Below are 24,919 nucleotides of genomic sequence, written 5' to 3' on the forward strand. Positions count from 1 at the left end.
TCCCCTTGCCAAAAAAAAAAAAAAAAAGGAAGAAGAAGAATGTCAAATGAAAAATGAAAAACCATGATGAGGCTGCCTGAAAAAATTAAGAAAAAAGGCCTGAATTGTGGAAGAATGGTTGGATACCAAGACACAACAAACAACATGCTCTCTGTTCACTAGTTTCTGGCCAAAAAACAAATCTGTGCGTTGAACATGAACCCTACTCAACAGACCTAGCCCCTTGTGACTTTTTTATTTCCCTAAGCTGAAAAGTGTACTTTAAGGAGGGAAAATGACCGAAGTTTATAAGGGCTTACAGAAGTGTGCCTGGAAGATACATATGGAACAGTGTGTAAAGGCTTGAGGGAATCGTTTCGAAGGGGGGGGGGGGGGTTATCTTGTAAGGTGTGGAACATACCTTACAAGATATCCCTTCATTATATAAATATAATGAAGATACATACCTTCATTATATTTATTTTATTCTAACAATCTCGATATTTAGTTGCTACACCTCATATAGTTGGCTACAAAGGGTTTCACCATCTTCAAAAACATTTTCCCCCCATCTTTTTCTTTTTGCTATTTTTGCATAAAAAAATCAAATTTTCTCCCCTGAAGTTAAACGGTTTATACGGTATGCTGATGATGTGTTACTAATTGGTAATAGAACTATTATTGACCAACGTTTAATAAAATTCAATTCGGTACATAATAGATTGAAATACACTCCTGAATTAGAGGAAGATAATAGTATTAATTTCTTAAATTAACAAAATATATAAAAGTCAATAGGCTCAGGACTAAGATATTCAGAAAGAAAACACATACAGGGAAATATTTCCATTTCCATTCTCACCATTCATATAATATAAAAAATTTCCATACTATACAACCAAATATATAACGCTCTTACATATAGTCATGCACAAGATGATTTAGCAACAGAGTTGCAATATTTAACAAGAATGTTTATAGTTGGGAAATATCCCATACAGTTAATTCGAAATAAAATATCATGTGTGCAAAACAACATCAACAATCCTCGTAATAGTAACATTTGTAGAAATTATACAAAGGGTACCCAGATTGTACTCTCATACCATAGCCAGTTTGCTAGACAGCTTCACATAATGTTCGCAGGCACAGAAGTTACTTCTTATAATAAGCTAGGTACCTTCTTCAATAAGTATAAAGAAACACATATACCAAACAGGGCATTAATAATATATCTTATTAAATGTCCACCTGGTTGTGATGCTTGCTGTCTAGGTAGCACCACTACAAAATGTGGTTCATCAAGAACAGCGAATACACACGCTTACTACCATTACATTAGTTTCAAAACCTATCAGTCAAGCACCGCGCTCAAACAACATGTAAGCTCATAATCATAATCCTGCAGTTGATTCGGCCATCACGCTTGCGATAGACTGGTTCCATTGTAACACATCACTTGAAATATTAAATACAAAATTACCACATTATAGCCGTAGCAGCTTATGTGCCATTAAACCTCCATAACAACAAAATTACCAGTTAGTCTTTCTCCAATATGGAGTCTCGTGCATATCAAATTCCCACGTGTTTGAGCAAGGCATCATGGGGACTCTGGATTCCTTTTTAAACTATGTCTTCGCTTACATCTTTAGCCAACTGACAATGAATACTTCAAAAGTCTATTGTTCAGACTCTTGGCCTATTATGTTACAGATTTTAAGATTTAGTTTTTCTGTTTACGTAGTGATTTTATAGATGACCAGGAGAATTGAGCGTGCACTTCTTCCTCCTCCTCCGGGCCTAATCTTAACCTTTTCTTCTATTTTTAACTTAACTTTAAATTAACACGCCAACTGCCGCGTCGGCTGTATATGTTCGAAACCATTACATTTTTCAGGCGCCGCGTTGGACATATATTGCCGAAACCCACTGTTTCGGTGGGAGATGTGTCGGCTGTATAGCGCTGACAGTTGTTGGAAATTTACTTTATTTTTGAAAAACGTGGCCTCCAGTGTTACAAAATAAGCGAGTAACTGGTCATTATTTAAAAATTCTTTATTATTACAAATTTTATAATTATAAAATTGTAATTATATTTATTTTGATTTATGGTGTTGTCCAAAACACTCCAAACACATGAAAGGCTGATGAATACAGTCTGGGCAATACATCGAAACACTTTTCCCCTTTCTGCTAGCAGCTGATCTTCCTTCCGACTCAATTTTGTGTAACAAAAAAAAAAAAACGCACATCCTTCTAACTTTCTTGTTGTTTGCGTCGTTTTGTGTCGTTAGTCTATGAGTGTTACCACATTTTGGCTTTCTGTTCTATATTTAGCAAATCCGTAACTAGCTCTTCCTGAAAGCCTCTTATTTTTTATTTGTTTTTGTGTAGCACTCTTGTATACCACGTACAAATTGACAACTGATATTCCGAGTATATATTTTATCGCTAATTTCCGGTACCACTTTACCCCATTTCTTAGCGTTCTGGCATACGAATTCATTTGATTCCAAAAATGCCTGTCTTTCCCTTATTATATGCTAGAATAGGAAGTGGTGTGTTTTTTTTTTTTTTTTTTTTTTTTTTGCTTCTTTGCCTTCCTTTACTGGTGGAGGGTCCATCAACCATTTCTGGGGCATGCTTTGTTGTTAATAGTCTCACATCTAAAGCATCCAGCCACTTTAGAACAATAATTCCATTCCCCCCCCTCCTTGGCAATCATCTCCCCTTTATTTAGCTTTGAGTACATTACATCTTTGGACATAAATTTTTTATTCGCTTGTAATGTACCAACAACGTGAGTTTTTTTTTTTTTTTTTTTTATGAAGAAGCGATAATGCCAGATGGTAGCGGGTATAAAAGTTGTCTACAAACAAGGTGCGACCTTCATTTAGAAGTCCTTGCGATAACTCTTCACAGACCTTTGCAGCTAAACCTTACGGATGTTATATAATTTTCAGATTTACCTAAATAGATCTTGCTCGACCAGGTATATCCTTCAGTGGAACATAACTTGAACAACTTGATTCCATACCTGTGCACTTTATTTGGAATATACTGTCAGAATATCAGCCTGCCCCTCTAAGAAATAAGAGTTTCGTCAATGACGAAATCTTTGCCAGAGAAAAATATTTTCTGATATTTCAACTGCAAAACATCTATCAGGTGTTGTATCTTATTGAGCCTGTCCCTTGTAATAGTGGTTTCATTTTTGAAAAGTGAATGAGGCACAACAACAATTCAAATCTGTTGCGAGACAATTTTTGTTACTAAATAATTTTTATAGATAGGTTTGTTTGACCAGTAAGATGCAATACTTGCCAACCATGCTAGTCCCATCCACATAAGCAGCCCAGAAAAACTTTCATCTCATCAGCAATGGTTGAAACCCACTTTTTTAGACGACTCTGCCATGAAGCTTGGGTACTCTAAATTTTCTGTTGGCATATCTGTTTGTTTCCTTTACAATAAGATTTATTACTTTATCATAAAAAAAATGATGAAAATGCCTCAAGTAATGTTTCTTGTTACATCTATTTGCAGTCCCCATTTTCCTGTAAAATCAAATCTTTTTTTTGGCATCCTTCGTATTCAGTCCATTCAATAGCATCATTTGTTTCAGTCACTTCAATCTCAGGTTCTTTGGTATTTTCAAATTGTTCATCCATGTTTTCTTCTTCCATCCAGTCTTGAAGCACTTCTTCAGTATTTCAGTATCTCCTTCATTTGAAGAAATATCCCAGTCAGGATCTTTTAGCGAATCATCGGAGTCGGAATCTTTTTCATCTTCAGAACTACTACTAAGATTTTCAGCAATTTCTCTTAATTCCTCTTCTTTTAGTAATTTTCTTTTAGCCATTGAAGTTTAGATTTTTTTTTTTTTTTTTTTTACAACACACTTGTACAAACTTGCGGAGAAACACAACACAATAATAATGGGGATAATACAGTGCACTAATGAACTTGTTTTCACAAAATCTCTAACAATACTGACAAACTTATTGCGACATTTTAGAGTTTATTTTATTGTGATTAGTTTTATGACAGCATGCACCGTGCATGCAATAAACTAATCAAAAACAACCTTCATATGTAAGCCGTAATAGTGTTACACATATGTGGCCGACACAGCATCTCAAGAAATAAAGTAACCTACTGGGCCATGTCGGCCCCATATATGCGAAACAAAAAAAAGACACTTCTTTTCTTTTTTTTTTTTTTTTTTTTTTTTTTTTGAAATTTTAAGTGAAAAACTGCATAACACTGACGTTTCAATATTTATTTTAGAATTACTAATCAAATTACTTACTAAATATTTTTAGGGCCTGGGGAATTTTTTTTCTTAAACTAGCTTCGCAGTCAATGTGTTAATTATATTTCAGTGTCTTTATCCTTCCCATAACTTCAATGTGATAATACACAAATAACTTGAGGTGAGTACCGATAAACTCGGTTATTGCCATATTATTGATTTGAGTAATTACAGTACTTTATGACCTACTATAAAAATTTTTTCATTAATTTAAAGTTTATTTATATTAAATCTCATCTAGCAATGTTAGGGCGACAAAACGTAAACCTATGTAATCAAGCCTGGAAATTAAAGTAATGATTATTATACAAGAAGTGCTAGAATGATAGAATGAAGCAAAATGGTCATTGCAAAGGAATACAACATCCCTTTATCTACAACACTGAAAAACTGAAAAAAAACTTGGAAGCGTGTGACACTGGAGCAGCAATGAGAAAAAAAAAAAAAAAACAGGAAACAATTCATGGTTCAAAACATGAGCTTGAAACAAAACTTTTTGATTGGTACCAACAAATGCGTGCATCTAATTTACCAACATCAGGTCCCATTTTGCAAGAAAAGGCAAATTATCTAGTCCAGCAACATGGAATTAGTGACTTCAAATGCAGCAGGCAGTTGCTGGCTCCAGAGATTTAAAAGACAGGAATAACTTTGTTTTGCGAAATGTTTGCATCGAGTCTGGATTAGTCGACAAAGAAAAGACTGCTTGTGTGTTCTGTACTGTCAATTCTTAAAAAAATATGAGGCATAGGATATTTTTAATCATGAGACAGGTTTATTTTATAATTTTCTGCCAAACAAAACATTTTCTGTTTGAGGAGAGGCTGTCATAGTCAAATTAAGTAAATAAAGATTCACTGTTCTGTTATGCTGCAATTCAAATGGCAATAGAAAAATACAGCCATTTGTGATTGGTAAGTTTTCCAAGATAAGACATTTTAAAGAACTTCCTTATGATTATGAGTCCAATAGAAGTGCTTAGCTTACAGTCAAAATTTTTCAGTCTTGGTTATCAAAAGTAGAAGAATGGCTTCAGAAAAAAGGAACATTTACAAATTTATGGCTGTTGTTTTTACCTCCCAGTACCACAAGTTTTATGCAGCCACTGGATCAAGGCATTATTTATAACCTCGAGAGAGCATATAGAGCCGAAAATGAAGAAGCGCGCACACTGCCATCTAAAAAAGATGCCCAAAATGCATTGACCATAATAGAGAATGTGTTGGCCTGCAGTAACGTTGATAAAAACACACAGACTTATATTTGATAAGTCTGTGCTCTAGTTAAAAATGGATATAGGACAAAATCTGTGCAGACATTGGATTCGTTCTTTAAATTAGATTAATTTATTAAAAAAGTTAATGGTTTGTATGTCTCCAATATTAAGATTGTGATTCTTTTTACTGTGAAACTAAAATATTGTATATATCAAAATATATACTGTACAATATTTTAATTTCCGTTAATTGCTTTTCTCTTAGTTTACCTTACAAATAAAATAAAATCTTTAAAAAAAATTGTTATTCCTTATTACTGTAGAGAAGACTTTTGTTTTTATTATTTATTAATTTATTTTTGATATTATTATTATTAGATATATAGTATGTACCAAAAAACAAAAAGGGTAAAATTGACACTTTTGGGCGACCTCGTTATTAAAAAATGTTAAAATTTGGTTCCTTTGAACTTTGTATTAATGAGATTCAACTGTACTGTTAATACTAAATTGAGAGATAATCTTAATTGAACCACTTACTTTCTTTCAGGATGTTGTTTAATACTCTAAAGTATAAATTGAGCTACAATCACAATAAGTGCAGTGGCTGCCACTGTATCTAAGGAAAGATGGCAACAATATTCACAAGAATATTTGAAATTTGGATTTGTGCCCTCGATTAACAAAAAACAATGCATATGTGCCTCTTATGTGAAAAGACTTTTGGTAATGATGCTATGAAACCTTCGAAGATGAAAGAACACATTGAATGGATTCATCCTGATAAGAAAAATGAAGAACTTAAATTTTTTTTAAAGTGCTGAAAAATTCAGAAATCTCACAAATTTAAATAATTTTTTAAAGCATCTGCTCATGCTGATAATGGAGGAGGAGTGAAGGCATCATTCAATGTTTCTCTGTTATTCTTTGCTATTCTATTATAACAATGAAAGGAAAAGCATATACCATTTGTGAGGAGATCATAATACCAGCAATAAAGAGGGGATTGAAACGATTATGAAGAATTATTCCTATCCTGTTTTAAAATGTCTGCCATTAAGTGTGAATACAGTGCAACGATGCATTGATGATGTGGAGAAAACCTTGATATCTGAGCTTCAAAATTGCAAACTCTCCATCCAGTCCAAATTGATGAGTCAACTTTCGGCAGTTCAAATATTCCAATGGCCTATGCGAGATATTTAGCCAAAGCCAAAAATGCATTGTTGATGAGTTTTTATTTGCTACGTATATGAAAGTTGAAGGAAGAGGTGAGACAATTTTACAATGTTTGGAAGAGTACTTAAGAAAACAATCTTTCCCTCAGCAATATAACTGCAGTGGCAACCCATGGTGCACCAGCAGTGGTTGACCATCACAGAGGATTTGCTTCCCTTCTCAAAGAAAAGGTTCCGGAAATTCGCACCATTCATTGTGTGTTACATAGACACCATCTTGTAGCAAAGAAACTCAGTGGTAAGCTGCATGATGGTCTAAAAGTGTATATCAAATCAATTAATAAAATCAAAGCACTTTCACTTAATTCACATCTGTTTGCCCTGTTATGTAAAAAAAATGATGAAACTTTCAACCAATTACTTTTGCATACCAAAGTACAGCAGCTGTCAAGAGGTGATAGTTTGCAAAGGCTTGTCAATTTGTAAGACTCTACTGTGGAGCTTCTTATGAGCACGAATCCATCACTATGTGACAAAAGTGTAAGAACCATCTGTTCTATGTGGCAGACCTGAATTAAAAATTTACTGAAGTACATAACCGACTCCAAGTCAAGATAGGCCCATAGATCTTTATTTTTGCCTATATCTTCATTGGCATGCAGAGATTTTCAGTACTTCTTAAACTTAAAACAATTGGAAGGGGGAGGTAAAAAAATATACATAGAGCATCTTGAAAAAGTAAGGGTAGACTTTAAAATGTTTCAAGGATCTGAAGGAAATTAATGTACCTGATTGGGTCATTACACCATTTGATATAATCGCAAATGGAGTTGAATGAGGTTACTCAAACAATGAATTCATTGATGTATGTTGACATAGAATCTTTATTTAATGATACAAGTATCAGCAAATATTTGAAGAATATAAACATTACAACAAAATATCCCAAACTTTCTGCAGCCATTGAGCCATTTTTATTTGTGTGTTACATGGTTGAAGCCAGTTTTAGTCGCATAAATGGTATTTTAACAAAAGAGGGGAACTGACCAAACTTGGAAGAGCGTGGTGAGTTAAGGTTAAAATTATAACAATGATAGGAAATCTCACAAATCTCAAATCCAGTATTAAAGAGCTTATTAAAACCCATCAAGCAGATCCTTCACATTAATGATGTTCAATAAATATATCTAATATGATATATAAAATTCAATGAAGAACCTGTTAATTTATTTTTAATGTTTCATTTTTGCAGAGGAATTAAAAAAAAAAAAAAAAAAAAAAAACACGAAGAGTTCAGAAAAAAAACGGAGACTTCAAATGTAAATTTTTAATTAAAATAAGTAAAAAAATAATTCAAATCAGACTCCATTTAGAGTTTCATTAAATGTTTCCCACATATAAATTAAGAAACACATCCTCTGCACTGCGATTAAACTCAGAGTCAGTCCTTAAAATATTGTTATTTGTATTATTGTTTTTAATAAATGGTGGGGTCGATAAATATAAAGGGTTTTGTTTAAGGCGCTGCAACTCCAAAAAGTTTGATGACCCCTGTTCTAGATAGTAATCACTTCATGTGACATCATATTCATTCCATTTAGGCTGCATATTTAATCACATCCTTTTAAATAATGTTATGTTGGAGTTTTAGGTTTCTCTGTCTAGCACAGAAGATCATTTACTGATTTTTTTTTTTTTTTTTTAGTAGAAACTCTTATCTATCTTTATCTGCCAAATTAAAAAAGCATAATTTGAAGAGAGATGTCTTGATCATTTTTAAGATTAGCTTGTAATAAACTGATAAAATTTTACAGATTAGAAAACTATACAACTCCAGAAATTTTCCGTACGCCTCTCCATGAAATAGCTCTCGCAATAAAGTTACTGAGGTTAGGTGACATTGGGAAGTTTTTGTCAAAAGCCTTAGAACCACCACCAATTGATGCAGTTATTGAATCAGAAGTTCTTTTAAGAGGTTAGTTTAAATTTTCTAACATTGAGTTAATATTTCTATTTCCTTGTAATATAAACAAGAACAATTTAGTGTAGTATATAATGAAAATTCATTGGCAACTGGCAGCCCCCCTTCCCCAAGAAATACTTTTTTAGATATATTGTATGTTATAATGTATGAAAGGCATTATGTGGAATGATTACTTCCACATAATTCCATTAATTAATGGAATTATGTGAAAGTTTAATTAAATTAATTAAATTATTAATTAATTTAATTAAAATTGTTTTGATTTGAGTATTCATCCTCACAGTATTCAACAGCCACCTGTTTTCTTCCTACAGGGGCCTGTTCTCTAACTTGTATTACAAAGTTAGAGAATAGATGTTACACAGTTAGATCAGAAACATTGACAACAGTGAAATATCATGTGGTACCAAAAATTTTCCTTTTAAGATTCAAACCATTTAAAATTACAGAACAGACATGGAGTAAATGTCTAATGATGATCTAATGAATTTGAATACTCTATATTATTCAGTTGTTAACCCCCTTTTCCCAACTATTGGAGCTGAATTCAATACTACGATGAAGTCTGCTACCTTTACAAGGGTAATTCTTAGAAATACCATACCAACAAATACCATATCCTTGAATTGTCACAAAACTGTTTTCCCATCATCTGGGAAACAAGCTTTCATAGGAGTGGTCTCTAATGCATTAGGGCTTAAACCCTCAAGCTGCAAAAGAGATTAGACTATGTGTATTTTAGTGCAATTGCATCATTTATACACAGCTAAATATAGATTAGAAAATTTGCAATAGCGGCATCGTTTGAGTTACATCTCATATTGTGAATACCTTCACGACGAGTTGCCATGACATCGCACTACTTCGAATAAGTAGTGCGATGTCTCCTTCGCTTCACCCGAAGGAGAAGACTGTTGTTACTTATTCTCAGTGGATACCACCACCCAGACGGCACCGTTTCAGGGCTATTTTGTATTTGTGTGGCATAATAACTCGACTATCCACTTGTCCCTGTTAGACTTAGAAAAGCAAAAAGGTAGAGGAAAAGTAATAGTAGGAGTGGAAGAGGAAAAGAAACAGTGTAGAAGAATGAAAGGGACAGTAACTCCTTCAACTCACACCACTCAAACTCCTCGAATAGGCAACGCTTCCCCAGTGGAGAAGGCTGTTGTTACCTATTCTTGGAAACTCCGGACATCATCAGCCCCCCCCCCCCCCCCCCCCGGGTGCCGTTTCAGGGCTACTTGACCCTTCTTCACTGGGTGGGTAGGTACCCGAGTGATGTAGTGATGGCAAAACAGTTGTGAAGTATATCTTCACAATATGAGAGATGCCTGATGGTGTATGATATAAGTTAAGATTCTAATGCATTAGGGCTTAAAGCCTCAAGCTATGAAAGAGATTAGACTGTGCATTTTAGTACAATTGCATCATTTATATACAGCTAAATATAGATTAGCAAATTTGCAATAGTGGCATCGTTTGAGTTACATCTCATATTGTGATGTCGCTATTGCAATTTTTTTTAAATTTTTTACCCCCCCCCCCATAAATATTTTTCTGTTATCGTTATATTATTTTATTTGGTTAAGTTCTTTTTCACTCTACTGGTTTGCCATGCTGCTGACAAATATCCTCTTTTAATTTAGTTATCCTATTTTAATTATAAGCAACATGTAGTGGATTGTGCTTTTCTGCTGCCACTGATGTTAGCTTTCCTACTGTTTTTTTCTTTCTTATTTATTTTTAATATATATTTTATTAATTTTTATCTCTTTATTTAATTTTTGGATTAATTTGATCATATATATATATATATATATATATATATATATATATATATATATATATATATAAGTGTTTCTTCATTCTTCTGAGGACATTATGTAGTTGTTGTAATTTTGGCATATCAGGATACAGTAGCAATGTTTTATTACTCATTCTCGAGTTACGTAAAATTCGACTTACATAAGAAGTCCTGGAACCTCTTACCTATGTCGGGGACTTTGCTAGATCCCCCAAAATAATGAGATAAAGGAAGCAGTTTTGAATATAACGAGGATTCTTGTGCTGCAGACTTTGCTGGTGTTCAACAGATTTGTACTCCCAACCAGAAAGTAATAACATGATGCACTTAATTAAATGCGAGTTGAATGACTTAGTTCGTGATTTGAATTTATCTGGGAAGAAAGCAGTACTCCTTTGTTCTAGATTAAGTTTTAGAAAACACTTAAACCACAAGATAAATACAGCGCGGTAATTAATGTTGTTGATATGGGTAAGGCAGAATAAAACAAAATAAAATATTTATTTTTATATTTTATTTTTTGTTTCAGCATGGGGTGGTGAGCCTATCAAACAGCATTAATTATTTTGAAGTTTGAAGTATTTTTAAAATTTAAGCGGAAATTAACCATAAACTGTTCCTTGGTTCTATGTTAAAACAGTGGAAGTTACTTGAAGCAGGAACTTTTTTTTTTTTTTTTTTGTCCTTGCCTTTTCCCATTATATATATGAGGTCAGCTTTTTACTGTTTTAGCATGAAATTTTTACAGCCACATGCCCTTCCTGATGCCAACCCTCACCCTTTACCAGGGCTGGAGATATGCGGTGGTCATTCCCTGACCTTCCACATCCTCCGTATTTGGTGGTCATGGGCTCGAACCCCGGTCTAATCAGGAAGCATGTGCTGTGCTGCTCCTGGCTACAGAGGAGCCGAAGCAGAAACTAATATTATAGTATATCGAAAACATGAGAAAGTGTTTTCAAAATACGGTGGCACTTCTCTATAATGAACTTCTAGGCCCCGAGTGCCGAGCGATCTTTCTAGTGTGATTTTCTAGCGTTTTTCCTAGGGCGAGTACTAGCGCTTTAATAATCCCTCCACCACTCGCAACATTACTGCTAATCCCGCTTGCAACGTTACCGCTATCACTAGCAATGTACTGCTCTACTCTTCTGCTGATTGCTTGGTCACTGGTTGGCACCGCTCCTGCCTCCACGTGGTGAGATCGGTAACCTGGGAGAAGGAATTCCCTCTTTCAGGACTAAAAGGAGCAGCGATGGATTGTGATGCATATCCACTGTTAGAGCCCACGGGCTCCAGACCTGTTAATGCTAATTCAGAGCATGACTTCAATCATCCGAAGAGACTACGGACAGAAATACAAACTACATATATGCCAGCATTCATTATCCACACAACCTGTCGGCAAGCTATCACCTTTTCTAATACAGAAATGTTTAGAATCGGTTTTTGGATCTCTCAAAAGGTTAAACGTCTCCAAGAGCTTCTAAGCCAAGTTACTCAGAAAAATTGTTAAAATTAACAACTTTTAACAATATTCCTGTGCGAGTAACAGCTCTTAATACTCTGACACCTCTAAAGGAGTTATCAGCGAATGGGACTTACTAAATGTGTCTGAAGAAGAGATAATTCAAGAGCTTAGTGAACAAAAAGTGACTCATGCACAGAGAATTATGAAAAAAAAATATATGGCAACCTACTACCAACCAGGTCCATTATTTTGACATTCAGTACTCCGAATCTCCCATCTTCTGTGAAAGCAAGTTACTTAAACTGCAAGATTCGACATTAAATCCCGAATCCCATTTGCTGCTTTTAGTGCCAGAAGTATGGCCTCTCAGATGGCATGCCGAGGCGATACTGTGTGCCCTATTTTCGGCCCAAAGGAGACTGTATAGCTTCCACTTTAAAGTGGAACATAAAGTCACATACCTGAAGCAAGAAAGCAAATAATGCTAACCATGCCTAGCCGATCATATGCATCTGTCACCAAAAATAGCCGCTCAGCTGCAACCCAAACAGATGTCTCCATAGAACCGAATATTTCCTTTGCCACCTGTGCCAAAACTGTGCTAACTTACAATAAGAAAATTACAGTCAGTGAGACCAGCAACACTCTGATCGGCATCCCAACTGATGCTATCTCAACCCTGCCCGAAACAACAAAATCAGCTACTATTGAAAACCAGAAGAAAGTGAAACCACACATTAGCAACTTGGAAATGGAGGTTCAGTCAGAGGATGAAGACACAGTACTAGAGTTACATGCTAATGATATGGGATATAGGATGCCCAGCCTTTCTCAGAAATGAAAAATCAAAATTAAGCAGACAGAAACCTTCTCAGAAAAAAGTCAGATCAATTTTCCTCAAATAAATCCAACCAATGAATAAATTCCTTCACTGGAACTGTATAGGATTACGCAGTAATATAGATGATTTAAATGATTTACTCATACAAACTAAAGCAATATGTGTGTGTTTACAGGAAACCTTTTTATCACCACAAGTTTCTCTGAAAATTAAAAATTATACTATGTTTAGGCAAGACAGGGATTCTGACACTCCTGCTCTTTGTGGGGTGGCTATTCTTATCAAAACTAACATACCGTCAAGACATCTCCAACTACAAACCTCCTTAGAAGTTGTAGCGGTTTGGATAGCAATGGGAATCTCGTTTACCCTTGCATCCATTTATATCCCACCGAATTATCCTTGCTCCCAGGCTGAACATGACAATCTTTTCACACAACTGCACCTCCAGTCTCTTTGCTCGGAGATGTCAACAGTCACCATCCATTGTGGGGATCTTCCACCATGGATAGGAGAGGCCAATTAATAGAAATATTCCTGGATAACCATAACCCGACTGTTGAATTCTGGTTCTCCAGAATTCAACACTCAGGTTATCCTACAGGTACTACATCAGCCATAGACTTATCCATATGTTCAGCATCTCTTTTTCCAAGCATGGAATGGTTAGTGCTAAGTGATCCGTTCCACAGTGACCATTTTCCTATCATCAGTTCAATTCAAACATACAGTGTCATGTCCTAAAGGCCATACTTCTTGGAACTTTCATAAAGCAGACTGGAAAAACTATTCAACTTGTGTCCTACTTGACAACCTATATGTACAACAAAAACATATTGATGACATAACTGATCATGTTACAAGCCATATATTATCTGCAGTAGAAATTTCCATTCCAAAATCTGATCAGCTCAAGCATGTACACCAAAATTAGTGGTGGAATGAAGAATGCTCCAAAGAAAAAAAACCTTGCCTGGAACCAATTTTGCAAATTTCCAACTACCGACAACCTAATTATGTACAAAAACTCAGAGCCAAAGCAAGACAAATTAGGAAGACAGCAAATTGTGACTCCTGGATTAAATTCACCTCAACTATTAACAAAAATACTGACACTCGAATCTTTTGGGAAAAAAATTCGCCACAGTCTGCAGTCTTCCCTCTCACCCTTGTTGGAGATGTCTGTACGATACTGACTGTGCAGTCATTTTACAACAATAAACCTAATGAAAACTGACCTGCTCCACTTAGATTTGAGGAACTGACTCAATCGTGGAATATAGAAATCGGTAATATATTTCAGGGCACGGCACCACCAGATCCACCCTGGACAAATATCTGTGCAATATTTCAACAGTGGGGAAAGAACTCAATGGGAAATTTCTACTGTTGCAATCTACAATAATACAATGCAAAGGGCAGGACTTATCATCCCTAATGACATTGCAATGCTTTAGCAGAATCGTTTTATAACATTTCCTTTCAACGCACTAAAACTGAGGCAAAACGTCATAAATTTAATTTCTCAACTAAACTTTTGCTTCCATATAACCAGCTGTTTACTCTATCTGAGCTGAGAGAATCTTTGAACAAATCTCCGAACAGCGCAGCAGGACCAGACGACATTCACTACAGTATGCTGAAGCATCTGTGTGAAGCCAATCCTACATACTATTACTCTTTTATAACCAGATCTTCTCAGAAAATACATATCCTCTGTCATGGCGTCATTCCTATATTTGTGCTGTTCCAAAACCAGGCAAAGATCCTTTTCTAGTTCAGAATTACAGACCAATATCGTTGACAAGCTGTTTGGGAAAAATCTTTGAATGGTTGATGCATAAGAGGCTCACCTGGATTCTAGACTCTGAAAATCTCCTTTCTGATCACCAATATGGCTTCCGTAAAAACAGGTCTGTTTTACTTTTAAAAATAGAATCCCTAGATTTACTTTTAAAAATTTGAATCCAATTCGTAATGCCTTCATCAGGAGACAACATCTAGTGACGGTAAACCTGGATATACATAAAGCATTTGACACCACATGGCATCATGGTGTTATTAAAGATATGCATCAGTTGGGGCTAAGAGGCCATCTCTCTTTAATAATTCAGAACTTTTTAAAATTGCGTACATTTCAGGTTTGATATAAAAACATGCTGTCAACATCTCACATTCAAGAAGAGGGTGTCCCGCAGGGTTCCATATTTGAGTCCAACCCCATTTGCAGTTAGGGTCAACAATATTTTGGAGGAACTTCCAAAAATAATTGAAGTGTACATGTATGCTGATGATCTCACCATATCCTGCCAATCGCAAAGTATGAATACTATCAAAAGACAGCTACAAATTGCTTCAACAAGAATTCAATCCGGGACCTTACGCAGTGGATATCATCATCTCGCTGAACAGAAAACCATTACCACTCATTTCTGCAAACTTCGGTCACTTCAATCCGATCCAGAGCTAAAGATAAATAATGTGCCAGTTCCGCTTACTCACATTGTCTGTTTCCTTGGCCTGATACTAGACAGGAAACTGGACTTTCAAGCACATCTTTGAACCATCTGCTTGAAGAAATTAAACATCCTCCAATGTGTGTCATCCATGTCATGGGGCGCTGGTCATCATACCCTCATCCATCTTTATAGAGCTCTCATCAGGTCTCGTTTGGACTATGGCTCTCCAGTATATGATTCTGCAAGGAAAAGTACTTTAGAATGATTAAACACCATCCAGCACAGTGCTTTGAGAGTCGTTCTAGGGACTTTCAGAACCTCCCCCAGTTCAGAGCCTTTACATCGAAGCCCATGAACCTCCCTTACATCTTCACAGAAAAACATCACTTCTGATGTTTTTCTGTGAAGACTGCGGATTTTTGCTGCAAAAATCCGCAGTCTTCCATCTCACCCTTGTTGGAGATGTCTGTACAATACCGAATGCGCAGTCATTTTACAACAATAAACCTAATGAAAACTGACCCGCTCCACTTAGATTTAAGGAACTGACTCAATCATGGAATATAGAAACCAGTAATGTATTTCAGCACACAACACCACCACCAGATCCACTCTGGACAAATATCTATGCAATATTTCAACAGTGGGGAAAGAACACCCTGTCTCCTACCAATATCGCACAGTTACATGCAACTTACACTCTTTCTAATTCAAACGCATGTGAAATCTATACAGACGGATCAAGAACTGAGGCACAAGTAGGTGCTGCAGCAATCTTCCTGTCATTCAGCACTTCTCATTGCCAGTAGAATGCAGTATCTTCACTGCTTAGCTTTATGCTATAAACTTAGCTCTTGGTTACGTTATTGAACCTCTAATTCCGTCTGCTTTAATATACACTGACTTGCTGAGTGTATATCAATACTACTAATACCATCAATACTAATAACAGCTCCTCTCACCCTGTAATAAAACAAATCCATTCTAAATTACTTGTGTGTAATAAGTCAAAACCAAACTTTGACATTCTGATGGATCCCGAGGCATTCTGGGATAGCAGTAAATGAAAAGGCAGATCTTGCAGCGAAACAACCAGACACTTCTATCTTACAGAATTGTCAAGTTCCATATACCGATTTCAAACCCATCATCCGTAAAGCATGTTACAATATGTGGTCAATAATCTGGAGAGATTATCCAGGAAACAAACTTTACCGAATAAAACCAGAACCAAGGTTATGGCTCTCCAGCTTCCGGAAAAGCAGACAAGATGAAACAATTTTAGGAAGGCTAAGGATTGGGCATATGTACCTCACTCACTATCTATTTACCAATGGCAACGCTCCCCAATGTACATCGTGTCAAGTTCAACTGATCATTTGCCATTTTTTAGTGGACTGTCCCCACTTTCAAAACATCCACTTAAACCCGTTTAAATCAGTTGCTAATACACTCATCAATAAATTTATTGCAGATTCTTGGAGATAATCCTAATAAAGAACTGTATACTTTCCTAAATCGTATAGGAATATATCATAAAATATAATTATATTAATGAAGCTGATATTTTCATATTCACCATCAGAAAGACACAATATGGCTCTGGTAGCCTATGTCATTAAATTCGACAACAACAAGAACTTCTTTATTATGAATTTTTTTGCAAAACATTGCACCTTGAAACGAAATTACATGGAAAATTAACCACGTATAGTGAAGTGTTAGTCTCTCTATAACGAACTTTTTAAAAAATTAGAAAAAAGCATTTTTAAAGGTTTTCAAGCATTTACTGCTAAACAGCCGCTCAAATATAATATGGCCTCCTTCCCTCCAGAATTGCTCATTAGCATCTGGAATTAACATCCTTTTAGTGAACACTTCTGGCTATTGACCCATAGGAGGGTCTTGTTTCATTTTTGTCACAGGGATAAAACCAAATGGGTTGTCTTAAAAGTGGTCAAACTTTGCAATAAATAAAATAAGTAGATTTGTAAATTGATGTTGGCTGCGGGGAGAATGAAATCCACTGCAAGGAAACCTTTAGTGCACTGCAGTGGCAATGTATAGAATGCCTCAGTGGTCGTTTTTAGTAACGTCTACTGAGTTGCATTTGCTTCTCACCTCGACCATACCACGTGACCTTCCTTTAAATCATTGTACAGGTAATAGTTTTCATCTAATTGGACTCCGAGTAGATGGTTTTCATGAAAATTTTTAAATTTTGTTCTTTTGTCATCAATTACATGGGCTATATGCTCTTGTTTTGTTTTTTTTATCCCCCTCCTGAAAAGTAACTTACAGCATACATTTACAATAGATTTCTTTCATTTGTATATGAATGAAAGCAGAATAAAGGGAATTTACAAAGTCACATATTTCTTCAAAATAATTGGATAGGAAAGGTCACGTGATACTGTTGAATTTACAAGTGAACATCCTTTGTAGGTGGTGGCTGTGCTGTGTAGGTATTGGCAGTAAGCTACAGCCTTTCGCAGCCGAGTAATTTTTACCATTGTGGAAAATGTTCAAGAGAAAGTGTTTAAGTATTAATGATGAAGTCAAGATTCTTTGTGATACTGACCAGGATTTTAAGATAAAAGATATTTCTCTGGTTTATCTACAATTTTAAAAAAATCGAGAATCAATTTTAAATCAATAACCAACAATCTCTGGATCTGTGAATTTTTTTTTTTTTTTTTTTTTGATTTGATAGTTGTTGGCGCATCGGCTTCTGTGGCCATATTGCACCTCCCAAGGTTTTTGCAGTACTTTGATCCAAGCCCGAGGCGGGAATCGAACCCGCGACTTTTGGGTTGCCGGGCAGGTACTTTACCCACTCGGCTAGCCCGGTCGGCTAGATCTGTGAATTAGTTTACTCATATAGCATTGAACCATTTATCCAGTATTGTTCAGATCTGAAGTTTTCTGGCTTTTCTAGAATTTCAAAAAAATTCTAAAATTATATATTAAGAAATGTTATGAATATTTCAATTGGAGCGATGGGGACTTGATAAACATCAGTTACAACTTAGGAAAACTCATCAGGACTATATGGGAAAGCTGGGTAATAGTAGAAACTCAGACACCTCAGAAGTTGAAGATGAGTGTAGACATTTGCTTAGAAGAAATTTGATGAAACACATCTTGTAATTTAAATTGTTTTGATATTTTGCTGTTTCTTTTAGCACAAGATCTCAAATTTTAAACAGTCATTATATAAGTCCTGTTTCATCCTACAAATGTTGCAATCATCTCTTTCTTGTGTCCATAAAAATTTTTTCTCCTACATATAACATGGTATTATTGATTTTCAAACCAGTTGGCACAGGTTCAGAATATGATCAGTTGCATGTGCTCACTAGTAACAATTAAAACCAGTAAGGTTGCCAGTATTTTTACCATTCTTCATTGAACCATGACAAATAAATGATCTCGTACTGTGATTGATTGCACTACCCAAAAGGGCAGGGACAGACATGTCCATGCCCTTTTGGGTAGTGCAATCGATACAGTTGTCATCATCCCACATTTGGTACAAAAGACCTGAGTTTGAATCCTCTCAAATGACATAGGGAATTTTTATGGACCTTTGTCAAATATGGCTGAGTTATTCAGTCTTGGATGAGGGAGGCCCCCCCCCCCCCCAATCTCATTATTCATCCAGCATACAGGCAAACTGACCACAGAATGCATCAATTTACACACAATATAGGCTAATTTGCTGGTGTGTCTAAACCCTATAACATTAGTCATGAGAAAGTTTAAGCCTTTGAAGAAAATATACAGTATTTCATCAACTCGCCACCTCATGGAGAATCATACAAAAGACAAAAATAAAATGAGTCTGCACAGACAAAGTCAGCGTTGACTGGTTTTATTTTTTTCTTTCAAGTTGTGAACGTTTGGGGACTAACTTTGTATCTTGAAATTGTGACATCAGTGCAAGTGGTGATTTAGCAACTTATTTAGAAATAATTCATGACTCACCTGTTTATCTGCAGGCTCTCTGAATTAGTGCATGATGAGTAGAGGGTACAATTATGTTTTGTTGCATTTTAAAATAAGTGATTTTACTGAGCAGCTATGAAACACTTACTCCCCTATTCAACATGTGCTAATTCATACAGGACACAGATAAGTGAGTGATTAACAGATAAATAGGTGATTTGTGTATTACGTTAAACAAGTTATTAAACCCATGAATTAAAAATCTCTTTCAGAGAGGATGCTGTGACACTTGATGACTTATCAGTGTTTTGAAAGTTTGAAAAGAGCCTCCTGTCCAACAAGAATGATCCTGACTCTGGTCACCATTCACATTCACTAGTTGCTTATGAAAGTTGCAAAGTTGTTTATGAAATATTTCTTACAGTATATGTCAATCAATTTTGACACAAGATTTGGAAATACAGTGTGTTTCAGCCAAGTGTGTTCCTCAATTACTCACTAATGAACACAGGAAGCAATGAGTTCTTGAATTTATGTTCTTAATCAACATGCTGCTTCTGACCCACACTTTGTTCTTTCTGTCATGTAGAGGTTTACTTCTATGCTAGCGTGTATGTGTGGAAGTGATTAACTAGTTTTAGAGACCCACTGGATATTAAATTTAATGACTTCAGTAGCAGAAAGAATTCAGTACAAGAAGCATTTCTGTTCTTTGGTTCATTTAAAGATTAGTAAAGTATGTCAGATATGCTAGAATGAAATTTTTAAATATTTATTTAAAGAAACTATTTTAGTGAGTGCATTACAAATTTAGTATAATAAACTTCTTTGTTTCAGACATGGGAGCATTAGACCGTAATAGTGAATTAACACCACTTGGCAAGATTTTGGCTCGTCTTCCAATAGAACCTCGACTAGGCAAAATGATCATATTGGGTTGCATATTTATGTAAGCATTGAACCTTTTTTCTGAATTTCAAACAAATGAACTTTTCTAAGAGATAGTTAATATGTTTAATTTTATTTATTGGTTCCATTATTCTGATCATCTTTATCTTTAGCAATAATTTTTTTGATAGTATTTTTATTAAATTATATCATACATACATACAAGGTGTTTGTCAGTCGTCACAATTTCATAATATGTGAACTATCCTTTGCACATCAATTGCAGGATCTGAAACAATCTAAAAAAAAAGTCAAACAACAGTGAAGCACCTCTGCAAAGTAGCACTAAGTTGAATAAGTTGTTGTTGCTCTCTTTAAGCAGCTGCTTCAATAAGTGTCCAGTTTTGGACAGTTACAGAGCTATGCCTGTTTGAATTTTAAAAAATGCTATGGAGTTTCCAGTTGTTAAAAATAGAAAATAAGAATAAGCAGGCACATAATAATAAAATGTTTATTCATATTAAGTGCATGTTTTCTTATTCTCATTTTTTATTGATTTTACTAACAGTTCTTAAGAAAACTAAATGCAGTTATCCATGTTGAAACTAATAACTTAAGCAAAAACAAACTAAGTACTTCGGAAAAATGTTGTTTCCTGCCTTGTCAGTTAATTTAGGCCTCAGAGATGGGAGAATATAAAACTTGTGTGGGGAATTCTCGCCCTAACCTCCACTAGTTGAGTAAAAGGAATTTGTTTAATAAATATTGAATTCATTTAGATGGAGGAAGTTCGAGGGTCTTTGCTAATATTAAAGAGGAGCACTTATTATATCAGGGGAATCATTTGTAAGTCTTTTAATGATATAGACCAGGAATTCTCAACTGGGCAAAAATTGGTTTTGGGGGGTGAAAAAATCATGGGTATTACAATGGTTTGTGGCCCTCAAGTTCAACCGATGGCATCCTATTCCTTAATATTTAATTTCTCTCATTGGGTTTTCTTTTCCCCTGAGATAACTGATTTTTAACATATAGGTATATTAGGAATAAGTGAGAAATTTTGATAAAAGAAAGATAGTGGGCTCGATTTAATACCTTTGCTTTTCATAGGCATTAAATGCCTAAGTGCTTTCGGAGGTGAGGTCTCCGCAATCCTTGCCGTTTGTGCTTTGCGACCTGGTCATGGTTTATTTATTTATCATTTGTTTCATTGGTCAAGATATGAGGCATGAATGGGATGAGAAATGTTTGTCTATTGTTTCTACTTTCTTAGCGACAATTAATATTGATTTATTGTTTCCTTGTGGAATTTGTCTATTTTTGATCCACAGTGCTTTTGTGAGTGACATAGGCTATGAGAGTTAAATAAAAATAGTTTATATTTTATTATTTAATTCTTTGAACCATCATCAATCATGTCAAGTGCTGAAAAGAAAAGTGTATCTTATCTAGCTTACAGTTTTATTGAAAGCCCATTCGACTCAAGACAGCCTTATGCGTCTTATGTGTAATAGTTATTTTTCAAATGAGGCTATGAAACGACATTTAGATCACTTAAAAAGGAAACAGCCTGATAAAGTTGGTAAACATCAAATATTTTAAAACAGAATTTTGAGCAACGTAACACTGTTCTTTCCTTATTTAAGAAGCACCCACAAATAAATGATGATGGAATGATTGCATCTTATAAAGTTTCAGAAAGCATTGCAAAAGCTGGTACTGCTCGTATAGTTGCCAAAACTGCTATATGACCCACATTAGAGACTGTAACTCCAAGAGTGATGCATCAAAATTCTTCAGTATTTTAAAAGCAATGATTGAGCAACAATTCAATTTGAAGATGAATTGAAAAGCAGCTAATTGACAAACTAAAAATGAGAATATTTTCTATTCAGGTTGATGAATCCACAATTACTGACAATAAGGCATACATTCATTATTTTGATGGCGATTGTAAATTGCAAGAAGAGATGTTCTTTGTAAATTCTATAGAAACTGACTGTACTGGAGCATCCATTTTTGCTGCTGTAAAAACATGGTTTGATGAAAAACAAATACCATTGGAAATTTTTTTTTTTTTTTTTTTTTTTTAATTTGAACCCCAAACACGAGAGGTATTAGAACCTATAGTACTTAGTACCGTGCTTGGGTTTGAGGTTGAGAAGACGAAAGAAGATATTTGTTGACGTTGGACTTGAACTTCTGTATATTGTAATTTTCAGGAAATACATACGAAGTAAGGTTGTTCCAGAAAATGGCAGTTGAATGAATAAATGAGGAAGAAGAAAAGTTGGTTCTGTAGGTTTGAAGTTGGACAGTAAATGGATGTTGGCTGGTGGCGGCACGTGTTCGGACTGTTTTGAAAGAGAGAGCGGGAATTATAGAAGCTAATTCAGAAGAACAGTGCCCAGGGAAGTATCTGTAGAAGAGGCATGCAGCAGAAACATATCCCATGCCACTGATGGTGCTACCTCCATGGTTGGAAGACATAATGGTTTTATAGCCCACCTAAAGGAGGTTTGTCCCAAAATTCTTGCAGTACACTGCATTGTGCACCAACATCATCTGGTTGCAAAAAAATATTGGTCCAGTTCTTTATCAATCTTGCAGTATAATTATTAAAACCATCAATAAAATAAATTCACAAAATAAAGTTTCAGAAAATTGTGTTGATAATGAAGAACAGTATGTGAGGCTTCCTTTTATATACACAGGTCAGATTGGCTTTCTAAAGGACACTGTCTAACAAGATTTGTAAATCTTTTGGTTATGATAATTAGTTTTTTAGAAAGTGAAGGAGATACAGATTTAGCAAAGGAGAGCAGCAAACATAAAAACAACATACACTGAGTGATCACTGAATTATGACCAACCTTATAAAAAGTGAACGCGACCCGTTGGCCACGTGAGATACGACAATGTGCAGTTAGTCGACCTGCGTAGCATAGATAAGGTGCCAGTGGTTCAGTAGGCAGTAAAATTCCGAGCATGATGGGTAAAAGGAAGGATTTATTGGACTTTGATAAAGGACAGATTGTGGGAGCTCGACGAGATGGGGCCTTGATTTCCCAAACGGCTGAACTGGGGTGGGGTGGGGGGGACATGCACAGCACTGTAGAAGAGTTGACTACCCAATACAATATGAGCCAACCCAGAACAATATCTGCCATGGCCATGCATCGCACGCTCGCATGTATGGGCTATACCAGCAGAAGATCCCTACAGCATCCTCTCCTAACCAAAGTTTTTTAAGAAATGGAATAGAGTGGGAAGGTGTTTTATTAAAGAAATATTATTTATTAATACTGAAAATATGTAACAAACATCCAATTGGTTCAGATTGTGACTTTTGCTGCTGAACTTTTTGAGCGAGTCTCTCAACATTAGGCAAGAATGCCGAAATTTTCATCTTTAAACATGCTGAGAGACTCGTATTGTTCAGACAGTTTCTTGATTTATTTTTAATATAGTTCATGTTCGAAAATATTTGCCTGCAGAAATATGTCGAACCAAACACTGAGAAGTCCAAACGCAAATATTTTCAAATTTGTATTTGGGGTAGAATTGCAAGGGCAGCCTTTTGCCTCTCCAAATCCTCAGTTTTGGTTTTAAGGCATTTTAATCATGCACTCCACATGACCTTGATTTTTAAGTCCTCTAACTCCATTTCATATTGTGCTTCATGTGGGCCAAAAGTTAAATAGCTGCAGTAACATGCTTAAAGAGCTGCATGTGGCTCACGAGTCACAGGTTGTTGACCCCTGATGTAGGGGCTGGCTTAGGGCTCTCATAATGCTATTATAGTGGGGTGGAATTAATTGTAAGACTGTGAGATTGGAATAATAATAAGAAATTACTTACAGGTTATAATACCATAACTCTTAATAGAAAAAAAAAAAAGAAAGTAAGAAAATTCTGGAACTGATCAAATGTGTATTTGGAAAACTTCTGAGGAAAGCAATGCCAGGTGGGTTGCTTATTGCACTGATCTCCTTGTATTCTTAACACAAAATCATTGGCGTCTTTTTTTTTTTTAATATATTCTTGATACATAAATGTGTTGAGAATGCAAAGAAAGTAAAAAAGACAAAAGTATGGCTAATAAATTTGATGAATTTTAAATAGAGTGAAATGTGAGTGTTTTTTGGCAAAAGAAACTTATAAAATTCAGTTTTACATTTTTTTTTATGGGATTTGGAATTTTCAGCACGTGTCTTTTATGCTTCTTATAGTTGACTAAAAATAACTCATTAATTCTCCTGTAAAAAGTAAAATATAAACCCAAAACTGCAGTCTCCAACTTTCATATTTATAAAACTAATAATTGCAACCATTACTTCTCACAAAAGTGTGAACAGTTAAAAATTTCAGTAATGCTAGCACCACACCTGTCAGAACCTGCCTGCTTTTAGTGGTAGTGGCAAGTGATGCAATTAAGCAAGGTTATATAGCAACGACAAAAAAAAAAAAAAAACTACACACCTCTCACAATAACAGATAGAAACCACTTCCATCAATTAACCTCCTATTGACTAAAGGCAGTGGGAGGTTAAACCACTAGATTTCACACATCTGTCTTGCAACCATCCTTCTGCAACTTGAATCCTATTATGTCTTCTCAAAGGCCTCCGTAGCAGAGTGGTCAGGAGCGGGAGTGCAGTAGCACACGCTCTTTGAGTAGACCGGGGTTCAAGCCCCTGACTGCTGAATACGATCGATCTGCCAACCTGCAGTGGACCAGCGTGGCAGATTATGGTCCATTTCCCTCAGCATGAATTGTTGAGGAGGCTTCCATCCTGCAGTGGGTTGATAATGGCTGCACTTTACCTT

General features: G+C 35.4%; 1 protein-coding gene across 1 annotated transcript in view; it reads left to right on the plus strand.

Annotated features, from left to right (window-relative positions):
• LOC150077352 (ATP-dependent RNA helicase A-like) overlaps positions 1–24,919 on the plus strand; it is a 338,077-nt gene that overhangs the window by 256,602 nt on the left and 56,556 nt on the right. The window contains 2 exon segments of the mRNA XM_090386433.1: positions 8,506–8,666; positions 20,039–20,150. Of these exon segments, the coding sequence (XP_090242559.1) occupies positions 8,506–8,666; positions 20,039–20,150 (273 nt within the window).

The sequence above is a fragment of the Mastigoproctus giganteus genome, chromosome 12 (assembly GCF_048544385.1).
Source record: "Mastigoproctus giganteus isolate SK-2022 chromosome 12, ASM4854438v1, whole genome shotgun sequence".
In the NCBI taxonomy this organism is placed as follows: domain Eukaryota; kingdom Metazoa; phylum Arthropoda; class Arachnida; order Uropygi; family Thelyphonidae; genus Mastigoproctus; species Mastigoproctus giganteus.